The sequence below is a fragment of the Heterodontus francisci genome, chromosome 8, assembly GCF_036365525.1.
Source record: "Heterodontus francisci isolate sHetFra1 chromosome 8, sHetFra1.hap1, whole genome shotgun sequence".
Taxonomy (NCBI): domain Eukaryota; kingdom Metazoa; phylum Chordata; class Chondrichthyes; order Heterodontiformes; family Heterodontidae; genus Heterodontus; species Heterodontus francisci.
In genome coordinates, this window is record NC_090378.1 from 12,946,554 (window position 1) to 12,971,270 (window position 24,717).

At 45.5% G+C, this 24,717-nt stretch overlaps 1 protein-coding gene across 19 annotated transcripts in view; it reads right to left on the bottom strand.

Moving 5' to 3' along the window:
• The window catches only part of adgrl2a (adhesion G protein-coupled receptor L2a), an 877,972-nt gene that overhangs the window by 39,917 nt on the left and 813,338 nt on the right, over positions 1 to 24,717 (bottom strand). For all 19 annotated transcript variants that reach the window (XM_068036644.1, XM_068036649.1, XM_068036640.1 and 16 more), the window contains 7 exons: positions 23,304 to 23,487; positions 16,563 to 16,685; positions 15,676 to 15,875; positions 15,178 to 15,351; positions 12,530 to 12,739; positions 5,211 to 5,431; positions 3,771 to 3,837 (listed from right to left, as the gene is read on the bottom strand). In XM_068036644.1, the coding sequence (XP_067892745.1) occupies positions 3,771 to 3,837; positions 5,211 to 5,431; positions 12,530 to 12,739; positions 15,178 to 15,351; positions 15,676 to 15,875; positions 16,563 to 16,685; positions 23,304 to 23,487 (1,179 nt within the window). The remainder of the gene's footprint in view (positions 1 to 3,770; positions 3,838 to 5,210; positions 5,432 to 12,529; positions 12,740 to 15,177; positions 15,352 to 15,675; positions 15,876 to 16,562; positions 16,686 to 23,303; positions 23,488 to 24,717) is intronic.

The following is a 24,717-nucleotide window of genomic DNA, read 5'->3' on the forward strand; positions in this document are numbered from 1 at the left end:
TAGGGTCTTGACAGCTGAAGGCACGGCCACCAATGGTGGAGCAATTAAAATCGGGGGTGCGCGAGAGGCCAGAATTGGAGGAGAGCAGAGATCTCTGAGGGTTGTCGGGCTGCAGGAGGTGGGCAGGGGAGAGGCCATGGGGCAAGTTGAAGACAAGGGTGAGAATTTGAAATTCTCACAAAGCTGAGACTCTTGAGCCCATTTCACCCTCCATTATTCTTCCATCAAAGATCTTGCAAATAACCCGAGTGGCTGAGCATACGCAGATAAAGTAATTGTCTCATCATTTTCTTTTCACTAAATGGTAAGTGGCTGAAGCAAAGTGTTAGCATTGCAATCTACAGCAGTTTAAAGAGTTCAACTACAGCCTACAGATTACTGGAGCGCAGAGTGTATTTTATAGCCATCAACCTGCCCAGTTAAATCACATCCACCACAAGCTTAGAGCAGTTTAAAATTCACTTCACGCAGCCTGCAGAGCTGACATGGATACAATGAGATACGAGCAACGAAACACTATTCTAAAGTAACCTATCTGAACCGAACATGTTCCTACTCTCTTCAGCCTCCCAGGAGCCCATCCGTCCGTTACCTACTGAAAGCGGCTGGCTTGTTTCTGAGGAGTGTTTGCTGCCAGCCACGCAACAAAAGCCCATACCTCTCTCTGGGACCGATGGGCTGCGAGATTGCTCTTGGATAAAAGGCTCAGAAAGTGTGTGCGCGAGGCTGAACTCTGAATGAACCTAATTAAATATTAAAGGTGTAGATGGAGCTGTCCAAATGATAAGTACAGCTATTGACGTGCCATGATCCAAGCTTTCATTAAAGCATTTCAGGCATACAATTGGCTGCCCAATGCTCATTACATGTGCACAGGTTTTTTCATGGATATGATAACCTCAGGCCACAGGCACAGCAGCTCAAATGAAAGCAGGAAGCTGACATGCTTCTGAGGGGTTGGGGGTGCTTTTACTGTAAGAATATTTGGATGGGAAAGGGGAGGCCGAACAGCTTTACAAACACATTATAACTGACAGCTTATGATATTTTACAATACAAATGCCTCACCAGGATTCCCTGCCTCTTAAACCCCTTCCGGATATCTATTAATGAACACAGTTCCCATCCGCTGCTCTGTTCTATTACAAGGTATTATTCCAGAGTGATTCCCCCACCCCCATCCCCACAACTTTGTCTTTTCGCCGGATGGGGGGTTTACAGGGCAAAGCAATTGGAAGAGTAGAATTACTCGCAGGAACTGTCCTACTACCCTTTGATTGTTACTCGCTGCTTCCATTCCATTGCTGGGAATACTGCTCCCTCTCGGGTGTCCTACAGTAACAGGACTAAATGATTTGTGAGTGGATAATGATGCCATGTGAGGGAAAGATGAGTGTGCTGTGGGCAATCATAGCCAATACGTCTTGAGTGCCATTTAACTGGGCTCTTAACAATTTACTCTTGCTCGGTCCTGCAGTCACCAATATCAAGGCCAAGTTAAATAGACAATGTCAACCAGAACTCCCTGCTTACAATAATAATTTGCATTTATAGAGTACCTTTATCATAGTAAAGCCTCCCAAGGAGCATCTCAGAAGTGTAATCAGACATGATCCGAAATCAAGTCAGATAAGGAGAAATTAGGACAGAAGACCAAAAGCTCAGTCAAAGAGGTAGGTTTTAAGGACTGTCTTAAAGAAGAGACTGACAGAGGGGTTTAAGGAGGGAATTCCACAGTTTAAGGCCTAGGCACCTGAAGGCATGGCAAACAGTGGTAATACAATGGAAACCACAGATGTGTAAGAGGCCAGAATTGGAGGAGTGCAGAGGATGTGGGCTGGAAGAGGATACTTAGAGACAGAGAGAGGAGGGAGAGGCCATGGAGGTCCTGGGATGAGAATTTTAAATTTGAGGCATTGCCGGACTAGAAGGTCAATGATGGGCGATGGTTGAACGAGATTTGGTGCGAATTCGGATAGAGGCAACAGATAAGCTGATCTTAGGGAACAGGTTCAGCACGACAACAGCCACAATACTTAAGCACCATCTGCACCAAATGATCAGTAGAGTTTAACTCAAGCCTGTCTTTGAGAAGACACACCGGCACTAGGACATCCATCCTTTTGGTTTCGGTTGGTCAAAGAAAACATATTTTTTTTTGTAGCCTAATTTCAGCTGCCAGGGTCTGTTTGTGGGAGTAAGATACAAGTTCCTGTTCAGTGCACACTGGTCCCAGGGACATTAATCTGACGAATTGTTTATTTCTGACAGAAAGAGGCAGCTGAGTAGGGTGACTGAAGTTAGCCTCAGCACACATGTCAGCCTTTGTTCAGTGGGCAGTACTTTCACCTGAGTCAGAAGGGCACGAGTTCAAGCTCCACATGTAAGATTCTGAGGGGTCTTGACAGGGTAGATGCTGAGAGGATGTTTTCCCCTCATGGGGGAATCTAATACTAGTGGGCACAGTTTCAAAATAAGGGGTGTCCCATTTAAGACAGAGATGAGGAGGAATTTCTTCTCTCAGAGGGTCATTAATCTTTGGAATTCTCTCTCCCAGAGCACAGTGGAAGCTGGGTCATTGAATATATTCAAGGCTGAGCTAGGCAGTTTTTTGATCTACAAGGGACTCAAGGGTTATGGGGGTAGGCAGGAAAGTGGAGTTAAGGCCACAATCAGATCAGCCACCATCTTATTGAATGGCGGAGCAGGCTCGAGGGGCTGAACAGCCGACTCCTGTTCCCATTCCTTATGACCTTACGATTACTCCAAAAACTTGAGCATAAAATATAGGCTGACACTCCCAGTGCAGTGCTGAAGGAATGCGGCACTGTTGGAGGTGCCTTTTAGAGTAGACATTAAACACAGGCCCTCTTAGATGGGCATAAAAGATCCCACAGCATGGACTCGATGGGCCGAATGGCCTCCTTCTGTGCCTTAATGACTTTAAGAGCAGGGGAGTTCTCCCCAATGTCCCAGCCAATATTTGCCCCTCAATCAACATCACCAAAACAGCATGGTCATTACTACATTGCTGTTTGTGGCAACTTCCTCTGCTGTCAATTGGTTGTCCTGTTTCCTACAGCACAATGGTGACTACTCTGCAAAACAGTATTTCATTGGCTGTAAAGCACTTTGGGACGTCCTAAGGGCAGGAAAGGCAGGATAAGAAGCTAAGGAGGGAATCAGGCTGCCAGCGTTGCTGCTCATTATTCCTATACTGCTGGAGCCTGCAGGTGGGCATCATGAGGATGGAATCAGCCTCAGTCATGATGCCCTGCAAACCCATGCTCGCACTTGATCTGAGGCTGCTCGTACTTCGGGCACTATAGAGTCCAACAGCATCTTTCCATGAGGTTGGGAAGAAAAGTAGAAAATAGAAGCAGAGACAACTTCTCATTTACTAAGCCAAAATAAATCTGCACCTTGGGAATTGCTCTTTTAAAAATAGGATCTTGATGCCATTAGCTCTTTTTCCTGGCCTGCATTATATTTTACATAATGACCCAGAATAGAAGCAGAAGGCAGGACATCTGTTTGATAGCAAATGGAAATATCACTCAGCAGGCTACTGGTAAACTCAGGCAAATCACGCCTTGTGTCCCTTTGGTGTTGAAAGTTCCCTTTCCCTTTAAATCTGCTCTGTGCTAACAAAGGACATTGTTATCGAGTTAGCAAAAGTCCCGAAACACCAATCTCCGGCCTTTCACACTTGGAATGACAAAAAAAAAAGCAAGTAGAAAACAAAAATTGTAATTGCCAACTTGTCTTACCAAAATGATTAAACAAACGGGCCCAATGAAACTCCAGATGAAATGATTATCAATTCTCAGCCAGCAACTGCAATGAGAGAGGAGACATGCAATGAACATAAAATCCACATTTAAACAAATTCCCAGTTACACTCAGTACAAATCATTTCTTTAAATTTATTCTTGGGATGAGGGGATCACTGGCAAGGCTGGTATTGACTGCTGAACCCTAGTTGCCCTTGAGAAGATGGTGGTGAGCCACATTCTTGAACCATTGCTGTCCGTGTGGTAAAAGTGCTGCCACAAAGCCATGGGGAGGGGAGGACCAGGATCCTGACCAATCTGGTGATGTGGCCAACTTCTGACAAATGCACAACATCAATTAGCCAACTGGATCTCTGGATTTCCAGTGAGGGCAACAAAATATGTCCCAAAATCCTGAGAAGATTCATTCCATTTTGCTCCCCACATCTCGACTCCTAGTCAGGATACGACTGAAGGATACCAGGGAGTTGTCCCTGGTACCTGCCCAGTACCTCATCTGCACAGTCATTCTTCATGTGCGAGTCCAGCCACCAAGTCTTGTGTAAGGTAACTGATAATGCGAGGGTGGGGAGAGAATATTGCAGCCCTGCCCAACCCTGCCCACAAGTGTCAACTTTCCAGAAAGGGATGAGCAACTGTCAGCAAAGGATGTTGGCCCAAGTCTCACTCAACCCCTCAAGTGCTGAGGCCAACTGCAGCGCACTAAATGCTGCCTCGGGCAAAGACCAGCAAACTAAGCAAGGAACAATGAGGTACGTGGGAACAGTGTCTACCATCTACAGGATGCACTCCAGCAACTCGCCATGGATCCTTCAATAGCAGCACCCAAACCAGTGACCTCTCCTGTCTTGAAGAAGAAGCTGAGCGGGTGCATGATACCACCACCACCTGTAAGTTCCCCTCCAAAGTGACACATCATCCTGACCTGGAACTACAACGCTGCTCTTTCAATGTCGTTAGGTCAAAATTCTGGAACTCCCTCCCTAATAACACTGTGGGAATACCTTCACTACATTGATTGCAGCAGTTCAAGAAGACAGCTCACCATCACTTTCACGAAGGCTATCAGGGATGGGCTATAAATGTTGGCATTGCCAGCAACTCTCATGTCCCGTGAATGAATAACAAAACCGTGACCATCTAGCCAGTATAGATCAGTAACATGCTGCAAGATTTGGGGAGTGCTTAACTGAGCTGTCCAAGTGAAACCCAACTAATGGGGTACAATGAAGATTAGGTACAATGGGCTGCACAGATTCTGAACAAGAAAGCTCTCCTGACATATTGTTCTGAAAGGCACTCATACAACACCTTAAGTTTTAACAAAATAAGGGGATCTACCATCCGGTGAATTAGGACTGCATTCCACACAGAGCAGTTGATAGGAAATGTGTGAGCTACCTGCTGTCTACTTACGCTTTTTTTGTCCCGTAGCTCTTATAGTCAACAGCCGCCGACACTCCCACGACAATAGCCGGAAGGAGGTAACCACAAAGGTAAAAGTACTTTCTCCGAGAGTATTCGCTCTCAAAGACCTCTACCAGCATGAGATAGAGCTGAACGCCTTCTAAGCACATCCAAGCAAAGGCAGCCAGGAAGAAAAAGTGCAGCACACCAGCAAATATGGAACAGGCAATCTGAAACAAGAGAAAGACAGCGTCAGAAACCATGGGAGGGATAGCAAGGGTAGGTCATCTCGGAGAAAATGCAAGATGCTCGTTCTCCTGTGGTTCCTCCCCAACCTCCCCCACTCTACCTCAACCAATGGCGCACAGCTGCCTGGATCGTCCTTGCCCTAGTAAGGTCGTAAAATACTGGAATGAGATTCTCACCTGCTTCCAGAGAGGAACGCCAAGCTATTTAACTGATCAGAAGTGCATCTTTCCACACTATTACTTACACTGTTAGAACAATGAAGGATTGTATTGTGTTGCCATTATAAAAACTTAATCCACTCTTCACCACTTCCTTTCAAAAGTTGATATAATGACATCCACCATTCAAAAGACCGCAGTGACATTTATATAAATGAGTAATCACTACTTGCCAATTTCAAACTTTGCAATTTTTAAATAATTCATCACCTTCCCATGTAATTACATTAAAAAAACATAATGCAGATAGCATATGCATCTAATCTATGCAACCCCTGGAATCATTATATGAAACATATGAATATTTGATGAGAAGAGGCGGGCGATTAGAAAAGTAAATGAACAGCAATTACCGAGGATTTGATGAGTTATTAAGCATTAAAATACGCCATAATGTTGGATGTTTTCTTCAAAACAATTTCATATTCCGGCTCTTTAATTCAAATGGACTATAATGCAATGCTCCTGGTGCTGGTATGGTATAGCACTGCATACTGTAACATTGAAATGCATCACATCTCCGAGTGAAATTACAATCAGAAATAGGAGATGCATGAGAGAGGAAGAGAGAAAGAGTGAAAAAGATGGAGAAATAAGGAAAGAAAAAAACAAAAGCAAGAAACAAAGAGTGAAAAGGACAAACTTGCATTTTTATAGCATTTTTAATGACTTCAGAATGTCTCAAAGTACTTTACAGCCAATGAAGTACTTTTTGAAGTGTGGTAATGTGGAAACACACACAGCAAGCTCCTACAAACAACGATGAGATAATGCCCAAATTATCGGTTTTATTTTAAACGAGGTAAATCGGCGAGGAAACTGGAAAGAACTCTCCTGATCTTCAAAACAATGCCGCAGGATTTTTTATGCCCATCTGAGAGGGTAGACATGGTGGCCTCGTCCAAAAGACAAATCGGACAAAACTGGAAGTAATGATTGGGTGATGCCAAGCTTGGGTTTGAGGAGGAAGGAAAAATTGAGAAGTAAGGAGTTCTGTGGTCTTGAAGTCTTGGAAAAGAGTAGTAGGAGGAATACATTGAATAAAAAAGTGCTCTCCTGAGAATGCAAGAGGCACTATATCAATACAAGTTCAGTTATTCAGAGGGGAGAATCGGGATTTCAACACCGTGATGCGCAGAGATATGAAACAGACTATGGGATGGCATATTAACAACCACCTGAGCAGATTATTGAAAGGACGATGAAGCATTGATGCATCAAAGGCATGCCTGCCTTCATCGGTCGGGGCATAGAGTATAAAAATTGGCAAGTCATGCTGCAGCTGTACAGAACTTTAGTTAGGCCACACTTAGAATATTGCGTGCAATTCTGGTCGCCACACTACCAGAAGGATGTGGAGGCTTTGGAGATGGTACAGAAGAGGATGTTGCCTGGTCTGGAGGGCATTAGCTATGAGGAGAGGTTGGATAAACTCGGATTGTTTTCACTGGAACGACGGAGGTGGAGGGGCGACATGATAGAGGTTTACAAAGTTATAAGCGGCATGGACAGAGTGTATAGTCAGAAGCTTTTTCCCAGGGTGGAAGAGTCAGTTACTAGGGGACATAGGTTTAAGATGTGAGGGGCAAAGTTTAGAGGGGATGTGCAAGGCAAGTTCTTTACACAGAGGGTGGTGAGTACCTGGAACTTGCTGCCGGGGGAGGTGGTGGAAGCAGGTACGATAGCGACGTTTAAGAGGCATCTTGACAAATATATGAATAGGATGGGAATAGAGGGGTACGGTCCCCGGAAGTGCAGAAGGTTTTAGTTTAGGCAGGCATCAAGATCGGCGCAGGCTTGGAGGGCCGAATAGCCTGTTCCTGTGCTGTACTGTTCTTTGTTCAAAGAGTGCAAGAAAAGGAGAGGGAGGAAGCAGAAAAGAGACACGCAAAATACAAGAAAGGTTGCCACAGAGTTGGGTTGTCAGTTAATTTCTACATTAAGGGGCAGATAATGTGCTACTTGTACAGCACTGGTAGGATCATCATCCCTAAGATAACGGGGTACCGGCATGTACTCTATCAACCTAATGCAACATCAGATTTAAATCTAAGTAGGACACTTTCTAGTGTTTACCCTGAGGCACTGCACAGGGAGAAGCCAAGCTGGAATGTTTGGCCACAGCAGCTGCTAAACAATCACCACTTTTCAAAATCTCAACGCGTTGAAAGGGCACGACCCCCAACATCCCCCCCACCCCACCCCACCCCATCCCCACCTCCCCTTTGAAGAATTAACAGTTGGGTCAGAAACGAAGGCCCAATTTATGAGGAGAGCGCCAGTCAGGTATAAAAAGTTTAATCAGCGACCATTTTCAGTGAGCTGAGCTGTAACGCCCCTGTAGTTGAGTAGTCCGTCAGCACCCATTGTTGGGGTACACATGTGGGCCCAGTACCAGATGGTCACTGGCACCCTACAACAATAATCCCAGAAAAGATTATGATCCTAGGTCTTGTAATAAATTTTATTTCTAAATGGCAGAGCTAACCTGTTTAAAACACAGAAGAAAATAGCTTTGAGTGACACAAATTGGAAAATGAGCACTGATTCACTGTATAACTTGGAGAGAGAGCTGTACCAAAGATTAAGTCTTGGCCAGTCTGGTCTCCTGGACTAATTTCAATTGCCTAGAGGAATTGGAGAGAAGTTTCCAGTTTTTTTCCCCCTAATTGGTCTCTGGTTTGCTAATCTGTCCTTTTGTTTTTGCCTATCCCATCACACAACTGCTGGCTTGTGATGGATGTTGTTAATCATGATGCTCACAGCATCATAGCTATACTGGCCCAGGCTCAATGAACCAGCTGGCCGTGCATCTATCGCATGACCGTATCAGACATTCATTTGTTTTAATGCAAGAAGTGTAGTAGGTAAGGCAGATGAACTTAGGGCTTGGATTAGTACCTGGGAGTATGATATTGCTATTACTGAGACTTGGTTGAGGGAAGGGCACGATTGGCAACTAAATATCCCAGGATATCGATGCTTCAGGCGGGATAGAGAGGGAGGTAAAAGGGGTGGAGGAGTTGCATTACCGGTCAAAGAGGATATCACAGCTGTGCTGAAGGAGGGCACTATGGAGGACTCGAGCAGTGAGGCAATATGGGCAGAACTCAGAAATAGGAAGGGTGCGGTAACAATGTTGGGGCTGTACTACAGGCCTCCCAACAGCGAGCGTGAGATAGAGGTACAAATATGTAAACAGATTATGGAAAGATGTAGGAGCAACAGGGTGGTGGTGATAGGAGATTTTAATTTTCCCAACATTGACTGGGATTCACTTAGTGTTAGAGGTCTAGATGGAGCAGAATTTGTAAGGAGCATCCAGGAGGGTTTTCTAGAGCAGTATGTAAATAGGCCAACTCGGGAAGGGGCCATACTGGACCTGGTGTTGGGGAATGAGCCCGGCCAGGTTGTTGAAGTTTCAGTAGGGGACTACTTTGGGAATAGTGATCACAATTCCGTAAGTTTTAGAATACTCATGGACAAAGTCAAGAGTGGTCCTGAAGGAAGAGTGCTAAATTGGGGGAAGGCCAACTATACCAAAATTCGGCAGGAGCTGGGGAATGTAGATTGGGAGCAGCTGTTTGAAGAGAAATCCACATTTGATATGTGGGAGGCTTTTAAAGAGAGGTTGATTAGCGTGCAGGAGAGACATGTTCCTGTGAAAATGAGGGATAGAAATGGCAAGATTAGGGAACCATGGATGACAGGTGAAATTGTGAGACTAGCTAAGAGGAAAAAGGAAGCATACATAAGGTCTAGGAGGCTGAAGAAAAAGACGAAGCTTTGAAAGAATATCGGGAATGTAGGACCAATCTGAAACGAGGAATCAAGAGGGCTAAAAGGGGTCATGAAATATCTTTAGCAAACAGGGTTAAGGAAAATCCCAAAGCCTTTTATTCATATATAAGGAGCAAGAGGGTAACTAGAGAAAGGATTGGCCCACTCAAGGACAAAGGAGGAAGTTATGCGTGGAGTCAGAGAAAATGGGTGAGCTTCGAAACGGGTACTTTGCATCGGTATTCACTGAGGAGAGGGACATGACGGATGTTGAGGTTAGGGACAGATGTTTGATTACTCTAGGTCAAGTCGGCATAAGGAGGGAGGAAGTGTTGGATATTCTAAAAGGCATTAAGGTGGACCAGTCCCCAGGTCCGGATGGGATCTATCCCAGGTTACTGAGGGAAGCGAGAGAGGAAATAGCTGGGGCCTTAACAGATATCTTTGCAGCATCCTTAAACACGGGTGAGGTCCCGGAGGACTGGAGAATTGCTAATGTTGTCCCCTTGTTTAAGAAGGGTAGCAGGGATAATCCAGGTAATTATAGACCGGTGAGCCTGACGTCAGTGGTAGGGAAGCTGCTGGAGAAGATACTGAGGGATAGGATCTATTCCCATTTGGAAGAAAATGGGCTTATCAGTGATAGGCAACATGGTTTTAGATTAGATTTTTTAGATTAGAGATACAGCACTGAAACAGGCCCTTCGGCCCACCGAGTCTGTGCCGAACATCAACCACCCATTTTATACTAATCCTACACTAATCCCATATTCCCAACAAACATCCCCACCTGTCCCTATATTTCCCTACCACCTACCTATACTAGTGACAATTTATAATGGCCAATTTACCTATCAACCTGCAAGTCTTTTGGCTTGTGGGAGGAAACCGGAGCACCCGCAGAAAACCCACGCAGACACAGGGAGAACTTGCAAACTCCACACAGGCAGTACCCGGAATCGAACCCGGGTCCCTGGAGCTGTGAGGCTGCGGTGCTAACCACTGCGCCACTGTGCCGCCCCATGTGCAGGGAAGGTCATGTCTTACCAACTTAATAGAATTCTTTGAGGAAGTGACAAAGTTGATTGATGAGGGAAGGGCTGTAGATGTCATATTAATGGACTTCAGTAAGGCGTTTGATAAGGTTCCCCATGGTAGGCTGATGGAGAAAGTGAAGTCGCATGGGGTCCAGGGTGTACTAGCTAGATGGATAAAGAACTGGCTGGGCAACAGGAGACAGAGAGTAGCAGTGGAAGGGAGTTTCTCAAAATGGAGACGTGTGACCAGTGGTGTTCCACAGGGATCCGTGCTGGGACCACTGTTGTTTGTGATATACATAAATGATTTGGAGGAAAGCATAGGTGGTCTGATTAGCAAGTTTGCAGACGACACTAAGATTGGTGGAGTAGCAGATAGTGAAGGGGACTGTCAGAGAACACAGCAGAATATAGATAGACTGGAGAGTTGGGCAGAGAAATGGCAGATGGAATTCAATCAGGGCAAATGCGAGGTGATGCATTTTGGAAGATCCAATTCAAGAGTGAACTATACAGTAAATGGAAAAGTCCTGGGGAAAATTGATGTACAGAGAGATTTGGGTGTTCAGGTCCATTGTTCCCTGAAGTGGCAACGCAGGTCAATAGAGTGGTCAAGAAGGCATTACGGCATGCTTTCCTTCATTGGACGGGGTATTGAGTACAAGAGTTGGCAGGTCATGTTACAGTTGTATAAGACTTTGGTTCGGCCACATTTGGAATACTGCGTGCAGTTCTGGTCGCCACATTACCAAAAGGATGTGGATGCTTTGGAGAGGGTGCAGAGGAGGTTCACCAGGATGTTGCCCGGTATGGAGGGTGCTAGCTATGAAGAGAGGTTGAGTAGATTAGGATTATTTTCATTAGAAAGACGGAGGTTGAGGGGGGACCTGATTGAGGTGTCCAAAATCATGAGAGGTATAGACAGGGTGGATAGCAAGAAGCTTTTTCCCCAGAGTGGGGGATTCAATTACTAGGGGACACGAGTTCAAAGTGAAAGGGGAAAAGTTTAGGGGGGATATGCGTGGAAAGTTCTTTACGCAGAGGGGGGTGGGTGCCTGGAACGCGTTGCCAGCGGAGGTGGTAGACGTGGGTACGATAGCGTCTTTTAAGATGTATCTAGACAGATACATGAATGGGCAGGAAGTAAAGAGATACAGACCCTTAGAAAATAGGCGTCATGTTTAGATAGAGGATCTGGATCGGCGCAGGCTTGGAGGGCCGAAGGGCCTGTTCCTGTGCTGTAATTTTCTTTGTTCTTTGTTCATGGCACCTAAGTGGCTTGGAAGTATCAGATTGTGGTACATAAGGCATTGCAACTGTATGGGTCAGGTGAGATGAACAAACTGATCTTTTACTGTCCTGACATTTCCGTACATTTTTAACAGTGTGGTGGGCAGAGAATTAGATATGCAGAGGTTTCCTCTGGTATGGGCAACCAAAACTAGGGGGCCATCTATATATGATAGTTACCAATAATTCCAATAAGGAATTCAGGAGAAACATCTTTACTCAAGAGGTTGGAACTTGCTACCACAAGGAGTAAATGAGGAGAATAGCAGAGATGCATTTAAGCGGAATAGATAAGAAAATGAGGGAGAAAGAATAGAAAATGAAGTAAGGTGGCTCATGCGGAGCATTAACACCAGCATGGACGTGCAGGGCCGAATGGCCTGTTTCTGTGCTTCAAGTTCCACATATTGATGAACAATCTTTCAGTGACAGTTTTAAGCAATCAGCTTCACACTGAATGCTCTAACCCTATCACCTCCACTGAGTGGTTTGCACAGATGCGACGCACACAAGTCTATAAAGAGCCTTGATTTATGACCTCCCCATCATCGTCTTGAGTGCTCAATACCACAGTTAAAGATGGCTGCTGCTAAACAGGGCTTGAATCATAAGCATTTAAGCACAGGTTTGTCAAATTTGATATACAGGAGGTTGACAGCAGAGTCATGTTTAAACTCACATCCATTTTGGGACAAAGTCAATTCTCCCCAAGAACAGCACTGCCAGGAAATCAATAGCCAGGCCAGGACCTTACCTCATAGTTAACCTTATCGATGCCCACGAGGAAGATAAATTCTGCGACAAACAGATTCATGCATAGGTTCTTGTGGATGGTGTTGCGGTCACTCTGGAGGCCCCGGAAGAAGCAGAAAGTGAAGATGCAAATGGCCAAGCAGATGAGGGAGATGACAATTCCCACCCAGCTGATAATGGACAGGATCAGTTCGTGCATCTCGCTGGAGTACTGCAGGCAAAGGGTTGAGAAGGTCAAATACAAACATATCTGAATAATGACAGTCCACTAAGACTATCCCACACAACTGCATATATAAGAACATAAGAAATAGGAGTTGGATGAATTTGGCCCTTTGAGTCTGCTCTGCCATTCAACAAGATCATGGCTGATCTTCTACCTCAAATCCACCTTCCTGCACCATCCCCATCTCCCTTAATTCCCTTAGGACCCAAAAATCGGTCTTGAATGTACTCAATGACTGAGTATCCACAGCTTTCTGGGGTAGCGAATTCCAAAGATTCACAACCCTTTGAGTGAAGAAATTTCTCCTCATCCCAGTCCCAAGTGGTCAACCCCTCATTCTGAGAGTGTGACCCCATGTTCTAGTTTCCCCAGTCAGGGGAAATATCTTCTCAACATCTAACCTGTCAAGCAGGTTAAGAATTTCATATGTTTCATTGAGATCACCCCTCATTCTTCTAAACTCCAGGGAATATAGGCCGGGTCTACCCAATCTCTCCTCATAAGACAATCCCCACAGCCCAGGAACCAGTCTAGTGAACCTTTGTTGCACTCTCTCTGGGGCAAGTATGTCCTTCCTTAGGTACGGAAACCAAAACTGCACACAGTACTCCAGGTGTGGCCTCATCAATTCCCTGCACACTCACTTATTAATATAAAGCAAGAAAGAAACTGAAATTTAATATATTCACAACAGGCAGAAATGAATGGTCAATCATTTGCTAAGCCCTCCGAAGCATTGACTCTTACTGTACAGAAGGAGGCCATTCAACTCATCGTGCATGTGCCGGCTCTTTGAAAGAGCAATCCAATTAATCCCACTTAGGTGCTCTTTTCTCATAGCCCTGTAAAGTTTTTCTTCAAGTATATATCCAATTCCCTTTTGAAAGTTGAATCTGCTTCCACTGTCCTTTCAGGCAGTGCATTCCAGATCACATCAACTCACTGCATAAAAACTGTTTTACCTCATCTCCCCTCTCGTTGCCGATAATCTTAAATCTGTATCCTTCCGATATTAACCCTCCTGCTAGTGGAAACAAGGTCCTAAAGAAGGCTAATGGAATGCTATCCTTTATTACGAGAGGAATTGAAAATAAAAGTAAGGATGTTATGCTTCAGTTATACAAAGCATTGGTGAGACCACATCTCGAATACCGTGTGCAGTTTTGGTCTCCTTATTTAAGGGAAGATGTGAATGCATTGGAGGCGGTTCAGAGGAGGTTTACGGGATTGATACCTGGAATGAGCGGGTTGTCTTATGAGGAAAGGTTGGACAGACTGGGCTTGTTTTAACTGGAGTTTAGAAGAGTGAGGGGAGACTTGATTGAAGTATATCCTGATCCTGAATGATCTTGACAAGGTGGATGTGGAAAGGATGTTTCCTCTTGTGGGTGAGTCCAGAACAAGGGACACTGTTTTAAAATTAGGGGTCGCCCTTTCAGGACAGAGATGAGGAGAAATTTTTTCTCTCAGAGGGTTGTGCAACTTTGGAATTCTCTACCTCAGAAGGTGGTGGAGGCGGGGTCATTGAATATTTTAATGGCGCAGGTAGATTGATTCCCTTGCCTAACAGGAATCTAAAATTATTTGGGGTAGACGGGAGTGTGGAATTCGAGACAGAAACATTGATTCTTGTATCATTCAATGAAATTAGAATCAGAGACTTATAGAGCACAGAAGACGACCATTTGGTCCATTGTGACTGTGCCAACCTTTTGAACTGGCTGCCCAATTAGTCCCACTCCTCCTGCTCTTTTCCCATAGCCCTGCAAATCTTTTTAAGTATTCATCTAACTCCCTTTCTGAAAGCTACTGCATCTGCTTCCACCAGCCTTTCAGACAGCGTGTTCCAGATCACAACTGCTCACTGAGTTAAAAAAAAATCTAATTTCCCCCTTGGTTCTTTTGCCAATCACCATAAACTTGTGTCCTCTGGTCACTGACTCTCCTGCCAGTGGTCACAGTTTCTGCCTATGTACTCTGTCAAAATTGCTTTGATGTGATTCAGAAGAACAAGACAACTGGTTTCTATAGCTATAGGATTGGCGGGTAGAGAGGGGGAAGCAGTGTTTTTTTATTTATTTAGAGATACTGCACTGAAACAGACCCTTCAGCCCACCGAGTCTGTGCCGACCAACAACCACCCATTTATACTAACCCTACAGTAATCCCATATTCCCTACCACCTACACAATGGCCAATTTATCTATCAACCTGCAAGTCTTTGGCTGTGGGAGGAAACCAGAGCACCCAGCGAAAACTCACACGGTCACAGGGGGAACTTGCAAACTCCGCACAGGCAGCACCCAGAATTGAACCCGGGTCCCGGGAGCTGTGAGGCTGCGGTGCTAACCACTGCGCCTGCCTGTATTTATGGTGTCTCACCTGTGCACAGAATGAGTCCCATGAATGCGTTGGCAACTCACCTCGACCTCCTTGTGGGCCATGATGATTGCAAAGTTGGTCAGGTGCCGACACTCGCACTTGGTGTGAGTCCTGTTGGTGTCGATCAGCTTGCACCCCTGGGTGGACCAGAAGCCCATCATAGTACGTTCAGAGTAGCTCCAGAATGAGCAATTTGCATTGAAGTAGTTGTCAGGCTGGAGCAAGTTGAAAGGCGAGAGAGGTGCAGGGTGGAGGAAAGAGAGAAACAGAGAGAAAGTCAAACCTTTATTAAGTCGAAGCATGGGGAGTCATGGGAAATCAATTGCAATTTAAACCATGCAAAGTCTAAACCATTAGACTGCAGCTTTCATTATAGGCAGTAAAGGAGAGTTGTACTAGTCAGGTAAATCCTGAGTCTGAATGACCCCTTTCTGGAACAAATGGAGATGGTGACCGCGTTTTCTGTTATTTGCCAATGTTGCTTTTAGGAGCTTTACGTTGTTCCAATTGGGCGGACAGTGCGGTAAAGGCAAACTTACGTCAATGTGCGCCAGGGTAAAGACCACTGGTTCGGTCACGTAAATGCGGCTGGACTCCTTGTTGATGGATGCGGCGATGATGTGGGAGTTCACTGCAAGGGAGTAGTTCCGTCCAGTCCCGTCACCTGCTAGTTTGATTGTCGCATTCTCCGTGGTCAGAAACTGCCCCAGGCTTTTATACAGAGTGAAAACCAGCTTCGCTGCACAAACCGGGAAAGGGTGGGTGTTGAGGAGAAAAAAATCTCATTAAAAGAAATCGACAAAAACAGTCCTTCTTATACCTTTGCAGAATACCAGTGCTCTTTGTCCCAATTCTTGGGCTAGTTATTCAATGTGCAGGTAGGATGGTGAAGCAGGAGTTGTTCTCCTTGGAGCAAAGGAGATTGAGGGGAGATTAGATAGAGGTGTACAAGATTACAGGTTTAGAAAAGGTAGACAAAGAAAAGCTGCTCCCATTAGGACTAGGGCAGAGAGATTTAAGGTTTTGGGCAAGAGATGCAGGAGAGGTGTGAGGAAGAACGTTTTTACACAGGGAGTAGTAATGACCTGGAATCCGCTGCCTACGAGGGTGATGGAAGCGAAGATGATCAATGATTTCAAAAGGAAGTTGGATGGGCACATGAGGAAAATGAACTCACAGGGCTAACAGCATAGACTGGGGGAATGAGACTGACTGGGTTGCTCCACAGAGCGCTAACACATGTTGAATGGCCGAATGGCTTCCTTCTGTGCCCTAAAGAAACCCACAGTTAACTTAAACCATCTACAGCAGTCGCTCCCTTCATATCATTATGGAGAAGGAAAAGACAAGAATCTTTTCTTTACAAGTGCACAGCAGCAATCCCTACAGCAAGAAAGATTCCTGCCACCTGGCACTTGCCACTTACCGGTCCGACTGTTCTGCTTGACGGTGTTGCCTGAAAGGTGGATCGAATTTCCACCCATGTAGCCCTGGGGAAATCTCAGGTCCTTCACCTGGCCCTCTGTACTCAGCACGCCAACCTCCAGCACTGGATCAGCCGCATCGCAGAGAGGGAAGGGACAGAGAAGGCAAAAAAAGCATTTTCTTTTTTTTAAAAAACTGTGCACTCAAATTACAAAGCATCAGACAATAATAGATGCTGAAAAATCCTTATTATAGCACCACCTGCCTTTTCACTCAAAAGGAATTATTTATTTATTCATTTATTCACATCGCAGCTAAGGCTAGCATTTATTGTCCAACTTTAATTGCCCTTATGAAGGTGGTGGTGAGCCGTCTTCGTGCACCCTTGCAGTCCGTGTGTTGAAGCTACTTCCACAGGTAGGGGATTCCAGGGTTTTGACCAAGCGACGATGAAGGAACAGCGATATCGTTCCAAGTCAGGCCTTTATTGCAAGGGAGATGCAGTATAACAGTAGGGGAGTCTTGTTACAACTGTACAGGGCACTGGTGAGACCACACCTGGACTACCGCATACAGTCCTTATTTAAGGAGGGATATACTTGCATTGAGTTCTGAGAAGGTTCACCATGTTGATTCCTGGCTGAAGGGTTGTCTTATGAGAAAAGTTTGAGCAGGTTGGGCCTATAACTCATTGGAGTTTAGAAGGAAGTGATCTTATTGAAACATAAGGCTGGATTTAGTTCTCCCCCAGGTGTCGGGGTCTGTGGCCTCATGGCGGCCTTCCCACCACTCAGCGACGAGACTCCATTTGCACATTTAAATAAATTAAAATTAATGAATTAAAATTAATGAATTAATCATTCTTACCTCGCTGCCTAAATTTCCACTCCGATCTTCGGCCTAGTGGCCGGCACTCCCACACCTTCGGGGAGGGGGGGGGGGGGGGCAGGGATTGGGGGAGGAGGTAAGTTTATCAGTGCAGGAGTGGGGGGAACGGGGTCAAAGTAACATCATTGGTGTAGGGGATGATGGGATGGGTTGGAGGTTAACGTTTATGCAGATTGGGGGAGGGGGTACGGTCAGGTGGACAAGCTAAGTGTTTTTTGGGGGGGGGGGGGAAAGAGGGCAAGTAACTAATTTTATGGTTATTGGGGGGTGGGAGAGGGTCAAAATAAATGTATTTAATTTTTTTTATTCACTGTATCTTTAACTATTTAAATCTCCCAGTAGGACCTGCAGCCCTTTAAAAATGGCATCAGGGCCTGCTCACAGACAGCCCGCCCCCTCCACATGATCAGGAGAGGGGGCGGCCTGCCTCGGCTATTCCAATGAGCTGCCGCACGGAGGATTGTGGCGGCTCCATGACATGCGGCCCAGACAGGTGGGATGGCAGCGGGCACATCAGATTCAGATCACAGGATTTTGAGGGGATTTGACAGGGTAGATGCTGAGAGGGTGTTTCCCCACGTGGGGAAATCTAGTTTCAGAATAAAGGGCCTCCCATTTAAGATGATGAGGATGAATTACATCTCTCAGAGGGTCATTAATCTTCGGAATTCTCTTCCCAAGTGAGCAGTGGAAGCTGGATCATTGAATATATTCAAGGCCGAGTTGGACAGATTTTTGATCTACAAGGGAGTATAGGAGGCAAGCAGGAAAGTGGAGTTAACGTCACAATCAGATCCGAATAACCTATTTTTGCTCCGCCTCCTATTTTTTATGCTCTTATCAGGATGGTGTGTAACTTAGAGAGGAGTTTGCATGTGGTGGTGTTCCCATGCACCTGTTGCTTTGTCCTACCAGATGGTAGAGGTCATGGGTTTGGGACTGTACTGGCATGTCCATAAAGTGGTGCTCAGTAAATTTTGGGGATGAGCAATACACCACAGCGAGTTTTAGCATGGCTGCTTCTTCAAAGCCTATTCACTTGATTATCAACCCCTCCCGTTAATTGACATTATATAAGGGCTTAAAACCTTACATTAAAGGAGTGGTAGTATTCTCGTTATAGCTTATCTTATCTCCTTCTTCTCCCATTGTGGGGCAGGAGGGTGTGGGCACTAAATGTATTCTGGCACCTTGATGAAGTGCAAGCCTAGAAAGTTGACTCCTGGAAGATTATCAAACTTTGGGGCAATGAAATATGCAACAGATGTTAAGGTACCCTTTTTCAGATCACGGGAGTACGGTGCCTATGAGTCACTGTTGGAAGCAGAGATCCCTAACTCCAGTAACAGACCCTGTTCTCCACCAACATCCAAGCATATGCGCTTCCCCATCTGCGATAAGGAGCACGAGTCCTGGCGGATTCTTTACCTGCTCTTTCCTCGGCCCAGGAACCCTGCGGATATTCGCAATCCCCCTAATTACTATCCTTGGTTGAGGTGAGCCTACTTGGCAAAGGCTCGGGAGTTACACCTGGAACTTTGTGATCTGTACGGGTGAGTTACGCCACATCTTAACCAAGCCATTGGGCATCCCAACTTACCACATGATTTGATGCACTGCTAAGGAGGGGTTTTGAAAAAGGAAACAGAGAGAAGCTTTTTCCACAGGCAGGTCGATCGGTAACCAGCAGAAACAGATTTAAGATAACTGGCAAATAAACCAAAGGAGGTAAGGAGACTTTTTTTTAACGCAATGAGTTGTCTTGATCGGGAGTGCACTGCCTGAAAAGGTAGTGAAAGTAGATTCAATAGTAACTTTCAAATGACAATTGTATAAATACTTGAAAGGGAAACATTTTCAGGGTTTGGGGAAAAGGGTAGGTGAGTGGGACTAAATGGATAGTTCTTTTAAAGAGCTGGCATAGGTACAATAGGCTGTGAGGCCTTCTTCTGCGCTATATTCTTCTATACATGGATTATACAACTAATATTGGCTTTGGTGCAGCAGTGCAATTTCCAATTTCGTCAATCAATCTGCTAAAAGTTTGGTATTGGCATCACTAAAGGCCTGAATGGTCTCCACTTGCATCGCAATCTTGGCTTTGATGCAGCGCTTAACCAAAAGCGGCTCTCAGGAACATAGGAACAGGAGTAGGCCATTCAGCCCATCGAGCCTGCTCCACCATTCAATACGATGATCATCCATTTGAAAGCCTTTTTCCAACACAATCCTCATATCCCCTTATATCATTGGTATTTAGAAATCTGTCAATCTCTACCTTAAACATACTCAATGGCTGAGCTTCCACACCCCTCTGGGGTAGAGAATTCCAAAAATTCACAACTCTGAGTAAAAGAAATTTCTCCTCAACTCTGTCCTAAGTGGCTTCCCCCTTATTTTTAAATTGTGTCCCTTGGTTCTAGATTCCCCAACCAGGGGAAACATCTGAGCTGCATTTACCCTGTCTACCCGTTTAAGTATTTTGAAGGTTTCAGTGAGATCACCTCTCATTCTTCGAAACTCTAGAGAACAGAGGCCCAGTTTCCCCAATCTCTCTTCATAGGACAGTCCCAACATCCCGTGAACAAGTCTGGTGAACCTTCGTTGCACTCCCTCTATTGCAATAATATCCTTCCTAAGGGGACCAAAACTGCACACAGTACTCCAGGTGAGGTCTAACCAAGGTTCTATACAATTGAAGCAAAACTTCACTACTCCTGTACTCAAATCCTCTTGCGATAAAGGCTGACATACCATTGTATTATTCCATTGGATGGCTCAATTACAAGGGCAGAAATCTCAAAGCTCCTCAGCCTGCGACTGCCAATTGTAGACAAGGTGACAACAGTGCCAGGTTGATCTTCCTTTAATGAATTCATTCTCAGTATGTGAACACTGCTGGCAAGGTGGTGCTATGTGCCCCCCCCCTTCAATGCCTGATGACAAAGGTGGTGATGGGCTTTTCATATTTGACACAACTGAGCGGACTTTCCAGGTCACTGCAGAGGGCAGTTAAGAGTTGGTGTGGGACTGGAGTGACATATAGACCCAGACCAGTTAAGCACAGCAGATTTCCATCCTTAAAGGACATTAGTGAAGCAATTGGGTTGTTAAAAGGCAATCCAACAGCTTCATGGTCACTTTTGCTGATAATAAGTTTTTTATTTGCAGATATATGTAAATAAAAACAAGTTTAAATTTTGAAACTCCCATGGTACAATTTGAAATCACATTCTCTGTACCACCAGATCGCTGCACCTCTCCATGTTACGCACATGATAGTGAAACTACGCAACTTCTGCCTCGCAGCACTGGGTTTAATTACAAGCAAAATACATCTACAAGTCCACCAAATGAAAAAAAAAAGCTATTCATTATATCAACATATTTCGCAGGTTGAACACAATGGAGATAGATTACTGCTCGGTGTCATTTGTCACTGACACCTTAAATGGGAAAGAACTCTTCGCGTTTTCATCCCCAGAGAGACTGTAACCAGGTTCTTGTAAAATGCATGCTATTTGGCCAGAAATAGCGAATGAATGAGATCTTCCTGCCGTCTTTATGTTGTGGCTTCTCCCTTGATTATCCCAGATCAAAGAAATCATCAGCCAAAAGTAACTCATAAAAACCTGCTTGATCTCCCACCCCCAATCAATCTATTCCAGTACAGCTTCAGCACTGGCATCTATCCGACAATGTGGGACTTCCCAGTATGTCCCATCCACAATAAAACAGGAGAAATATAAGCTGGCCACTGAGTACCTCATCAGCCTCCTGCCAATCAGTAATATGATTGGAGGAGTCATCAATAATGCCATCAGATGGCACCTGCTCACTGATGCCCAATTTGGGTGTCTTCAGGACCACCCAGCTTCAGACTTCATCAGAGCCTTGATCCACACATGGACCAAAGAGTTAAATTTTGGAGAGGTGAGATGAGATTCGCTGTCCTCAACCTTGAGGTAGCAATTACAGGACACTTTAGTGCCAACTGTGCTCTGTTTACATACTTTGGTGTCCGTTTCCAAGGAGCGATCAGGTGAAGAGAATGTTACTGTGCCAGTCGAGGCTCAGTGGGTAGCACTCTCGCCTCTGAGTCAGAAGGCTGTGGGTTTATGTCATACCCCAGAGACTTGAGCACACAATCCATTGCAGTGCTGTCAGAAAAAGGCAGTCTTTCAGGTAAGTCATTAAACTGAGGCCCCGTTTGCCCTCTCAGGTGAACGTAAAAGGTCCCATGGCATTATTTAGACTAAGTGCAGGGGAGTTCTCCCCGGTGTCCTGACCAAAATTTATCCCACAATCAACATCATTAAAATAGAGTACCTGGTCATTATTACGGGGCCACTCAGCTCCTGACCTCATTACAGCCTTGGTCCAGACTTAGAGAAAAGAGCTGAATTCAAAAGGTGAGGTGAGAGTGACTGCCCTCAACACGAAGGCAGCATTTGACTGAGTATGGCATCGAGGAATTGTCGCAAAATTGAAGTCAATGGGAATCAGGGGGAAAACTCTCCACTGGCTGGAGTCCTACCTCGCACAAAGGAAAGGAAGATGGTTGTAATTGTGAGAGACCAAACATCTCAGACCCAGGATATCACTGCAGGAGTTCCTCAAGGTAGTGTCCTAGGCCCAACGACCTTCAGCTGCTTCATCAACAACCCTTCCTCCATCACAAGGTTAGATGATTGCACAGTGTTCAGTACCATTCACAATTTCTCAGATACTGAAGCAATCTGTGCCTGCATGCAGCAAGATCGTGACAACATTCAGGGTTGGGCTGATAAGTGGCAAGTAACATTCAAGACAAAAGTGCCAGGCAATGATCATCTCAGACAAGAGAGAATCTAAACACCTCCCCTTGATGTTTAATGGCATTACCATCAATGAATCCCCCACCATCAATATCCTGGAGGCTACCAGTGGCCAGAAATTGAACTGCACTAGCCACATAAATACTGCAGCTACAAGAGCAGGTCAGAGGCTGGGAATCCTGTGGCGAGTAACTCACCTCCTGTCTCCCCAGTGCCTGTCCACCATCTACAAGGCATAAGTCAGGAGTGTGATGGAATACTCTCCACTTGCCTGGATGGGTGCAGTGTCAACAGCACGCAAGAAGCTCGACACCATCCAGGACAAAGCAGCCTGCTTATTTGGCACCCCATCCAACATCTTAACATTCACTCCCTCCAGCACCAGCACACAGTGGTAGCAGTATGTACCATCTACAAGTTGCACTGCAGCAACACACCAAGCCTCCTTCCATAGCACCCTTCCAAACCCATGACCTCTACCACCTAGAAGAATAAGGGTAGCAGACACATGATAACAGCAAGTTCCCCTCCAGCCACACACCATCCTTCACTATTCCTACACTGTCACTGGGCTAAAATCCTGGAACTCCCCTAACAGCACTGTGTGCATTCCTCCACCATATGGACAGCAGCGGTTCAAGAAGGTGACTCGCCACCACCTTTTCGAGGTCAGGTAATGATGGGCAACAAATGCTGGCCTTGCTAGTGACAACCACATCCCATGAATGAAAAAAAGAAAATTTCTGTTTGTGGGATCTTACTGTGAGCAAATTGGCTGCAGAGGTTTCTACATTACAGGGCGGCACAGTGGTGCAGTGGTTAGCACCGCAGCCTCACAGCTCCAGACTTGGTGGGCCGAAGGGCCTGTTTCAGTGCTGTATCTCTCTATGATTACAAGAGTGACTACACTTGAAAAAGTACTTAATTGGCTGCAAAGATCGTGAAAGGCTCTTTTCTATTACCAGGATGAGCTTTCATGCTTCGAATCCCTGCGTGCCTTGTGTTCCCTCAATCTGTGATACAGCAAAGCCACTCACCTATATTCTCGGTGGGCACAGTGACAGTGGTTGGCTCAATGAGGTTGTCGGCCAGGACAAAGGCGCCTTCTTCCAACGTGTCGAGCAACAGTGTGGCCGCGTGAGCCTGTTCCGTCGCATTCATGTCCTTCCACGACTGCAGAGCCTCCGGCCTCAGCAGATTATCAACAGTGTCCACAATGGCCTGGGCAGAGGGGGAGGAAACAGCTGACATCAGTATCACATTAGCTCGTCGAGTCATTTAGCAAAGTTAACAGTTGAAACCATTTCCTCTGGTGGGGATGTCCAGAACAGGGGAGTATAACCTTAAAATTAGAGCTAGGCCGTTCATGGTGATGCCAGAAAACAAAGGGGGTGGAAATCTGGAACTCTTTCCACCCAAAAGGCAGCTGAGGCCATCAGGGGTGGGTGGGTGGGTCAGTTGAAAATTACAAAACTAAGATTGATAAATTTTTGTTAGGTAGGGGTATTAAGGGATAGGCAACTAAGGTGTGTAAATGGAGTTAAGATACAAATCAGCCATGGCCTAAATGATTGACGGAACAGGCTTGAGGGGCTGAGTGGCCTCCTCCTGTTCCTATGTTTTTGTAATGACCTGAAGAACAGAGATGCAATTTGTGTCTGAGCTGAAGAACTTTTCTATCTTGTGGATTTCTCTGCTTATTGAGCAAGTCCAGAAACAACACCAATGGGCCCATGCATAGTTATAGCTAGAGAATCCCTACAATGGCTTCTCTTCCTGCTCCTGCACCGTTAACTCTGCTGTCCCCCAAGCATCTATTCTTAGCTTCCTCTTATTACTCACTTACATAGTGCCCCTCGACAACATCATCGGAAAACGCAAAAACACCAGTTTCCACCTGTACGGTGACAACAACCAACTCTACTTCACCACTACCTCTCTTGACCCCTCCACTGTCTCTAAATTGTCAGACTGTTTGTCTGACATCCAGTACTGATGAGCAGAAATTTCCTTCAATTAAATATTGGAAAGACTGAAGTCATTGATTTCAGTCCACAGCACAAACTACATTCCATAGCTACCGACTCCATCCCTCTCTCTGGGAACTGTCTGAGGCTCAACCAGACTGTTTGCAACGCTGGTTTCATATCTGACCCGGAGGCGAGCTACCAGCTACGGAGAGACAATAAGCACTGAGTTAGAAGAGTTAGGGACGATATGCAAAGATATGGCCAAAAAGGTGGCTTGAAGGAGGCTTTTGAAAGTGGAGAAAGACGTGGCAAATCACAGGGATTTTGGGAAGACAGTTCCATCATGAAGGGATATGATGGTTGAGTGGTCAGCCATTGAAGAAAGGGGTTGAGGGTGCGGGGGGCGGGGAAGAAGGGAGGATTGATGTATAGGCCCTCACTTAGAGCTGGAGGAGCACAGATTGTGAATTGGCCATGGAAA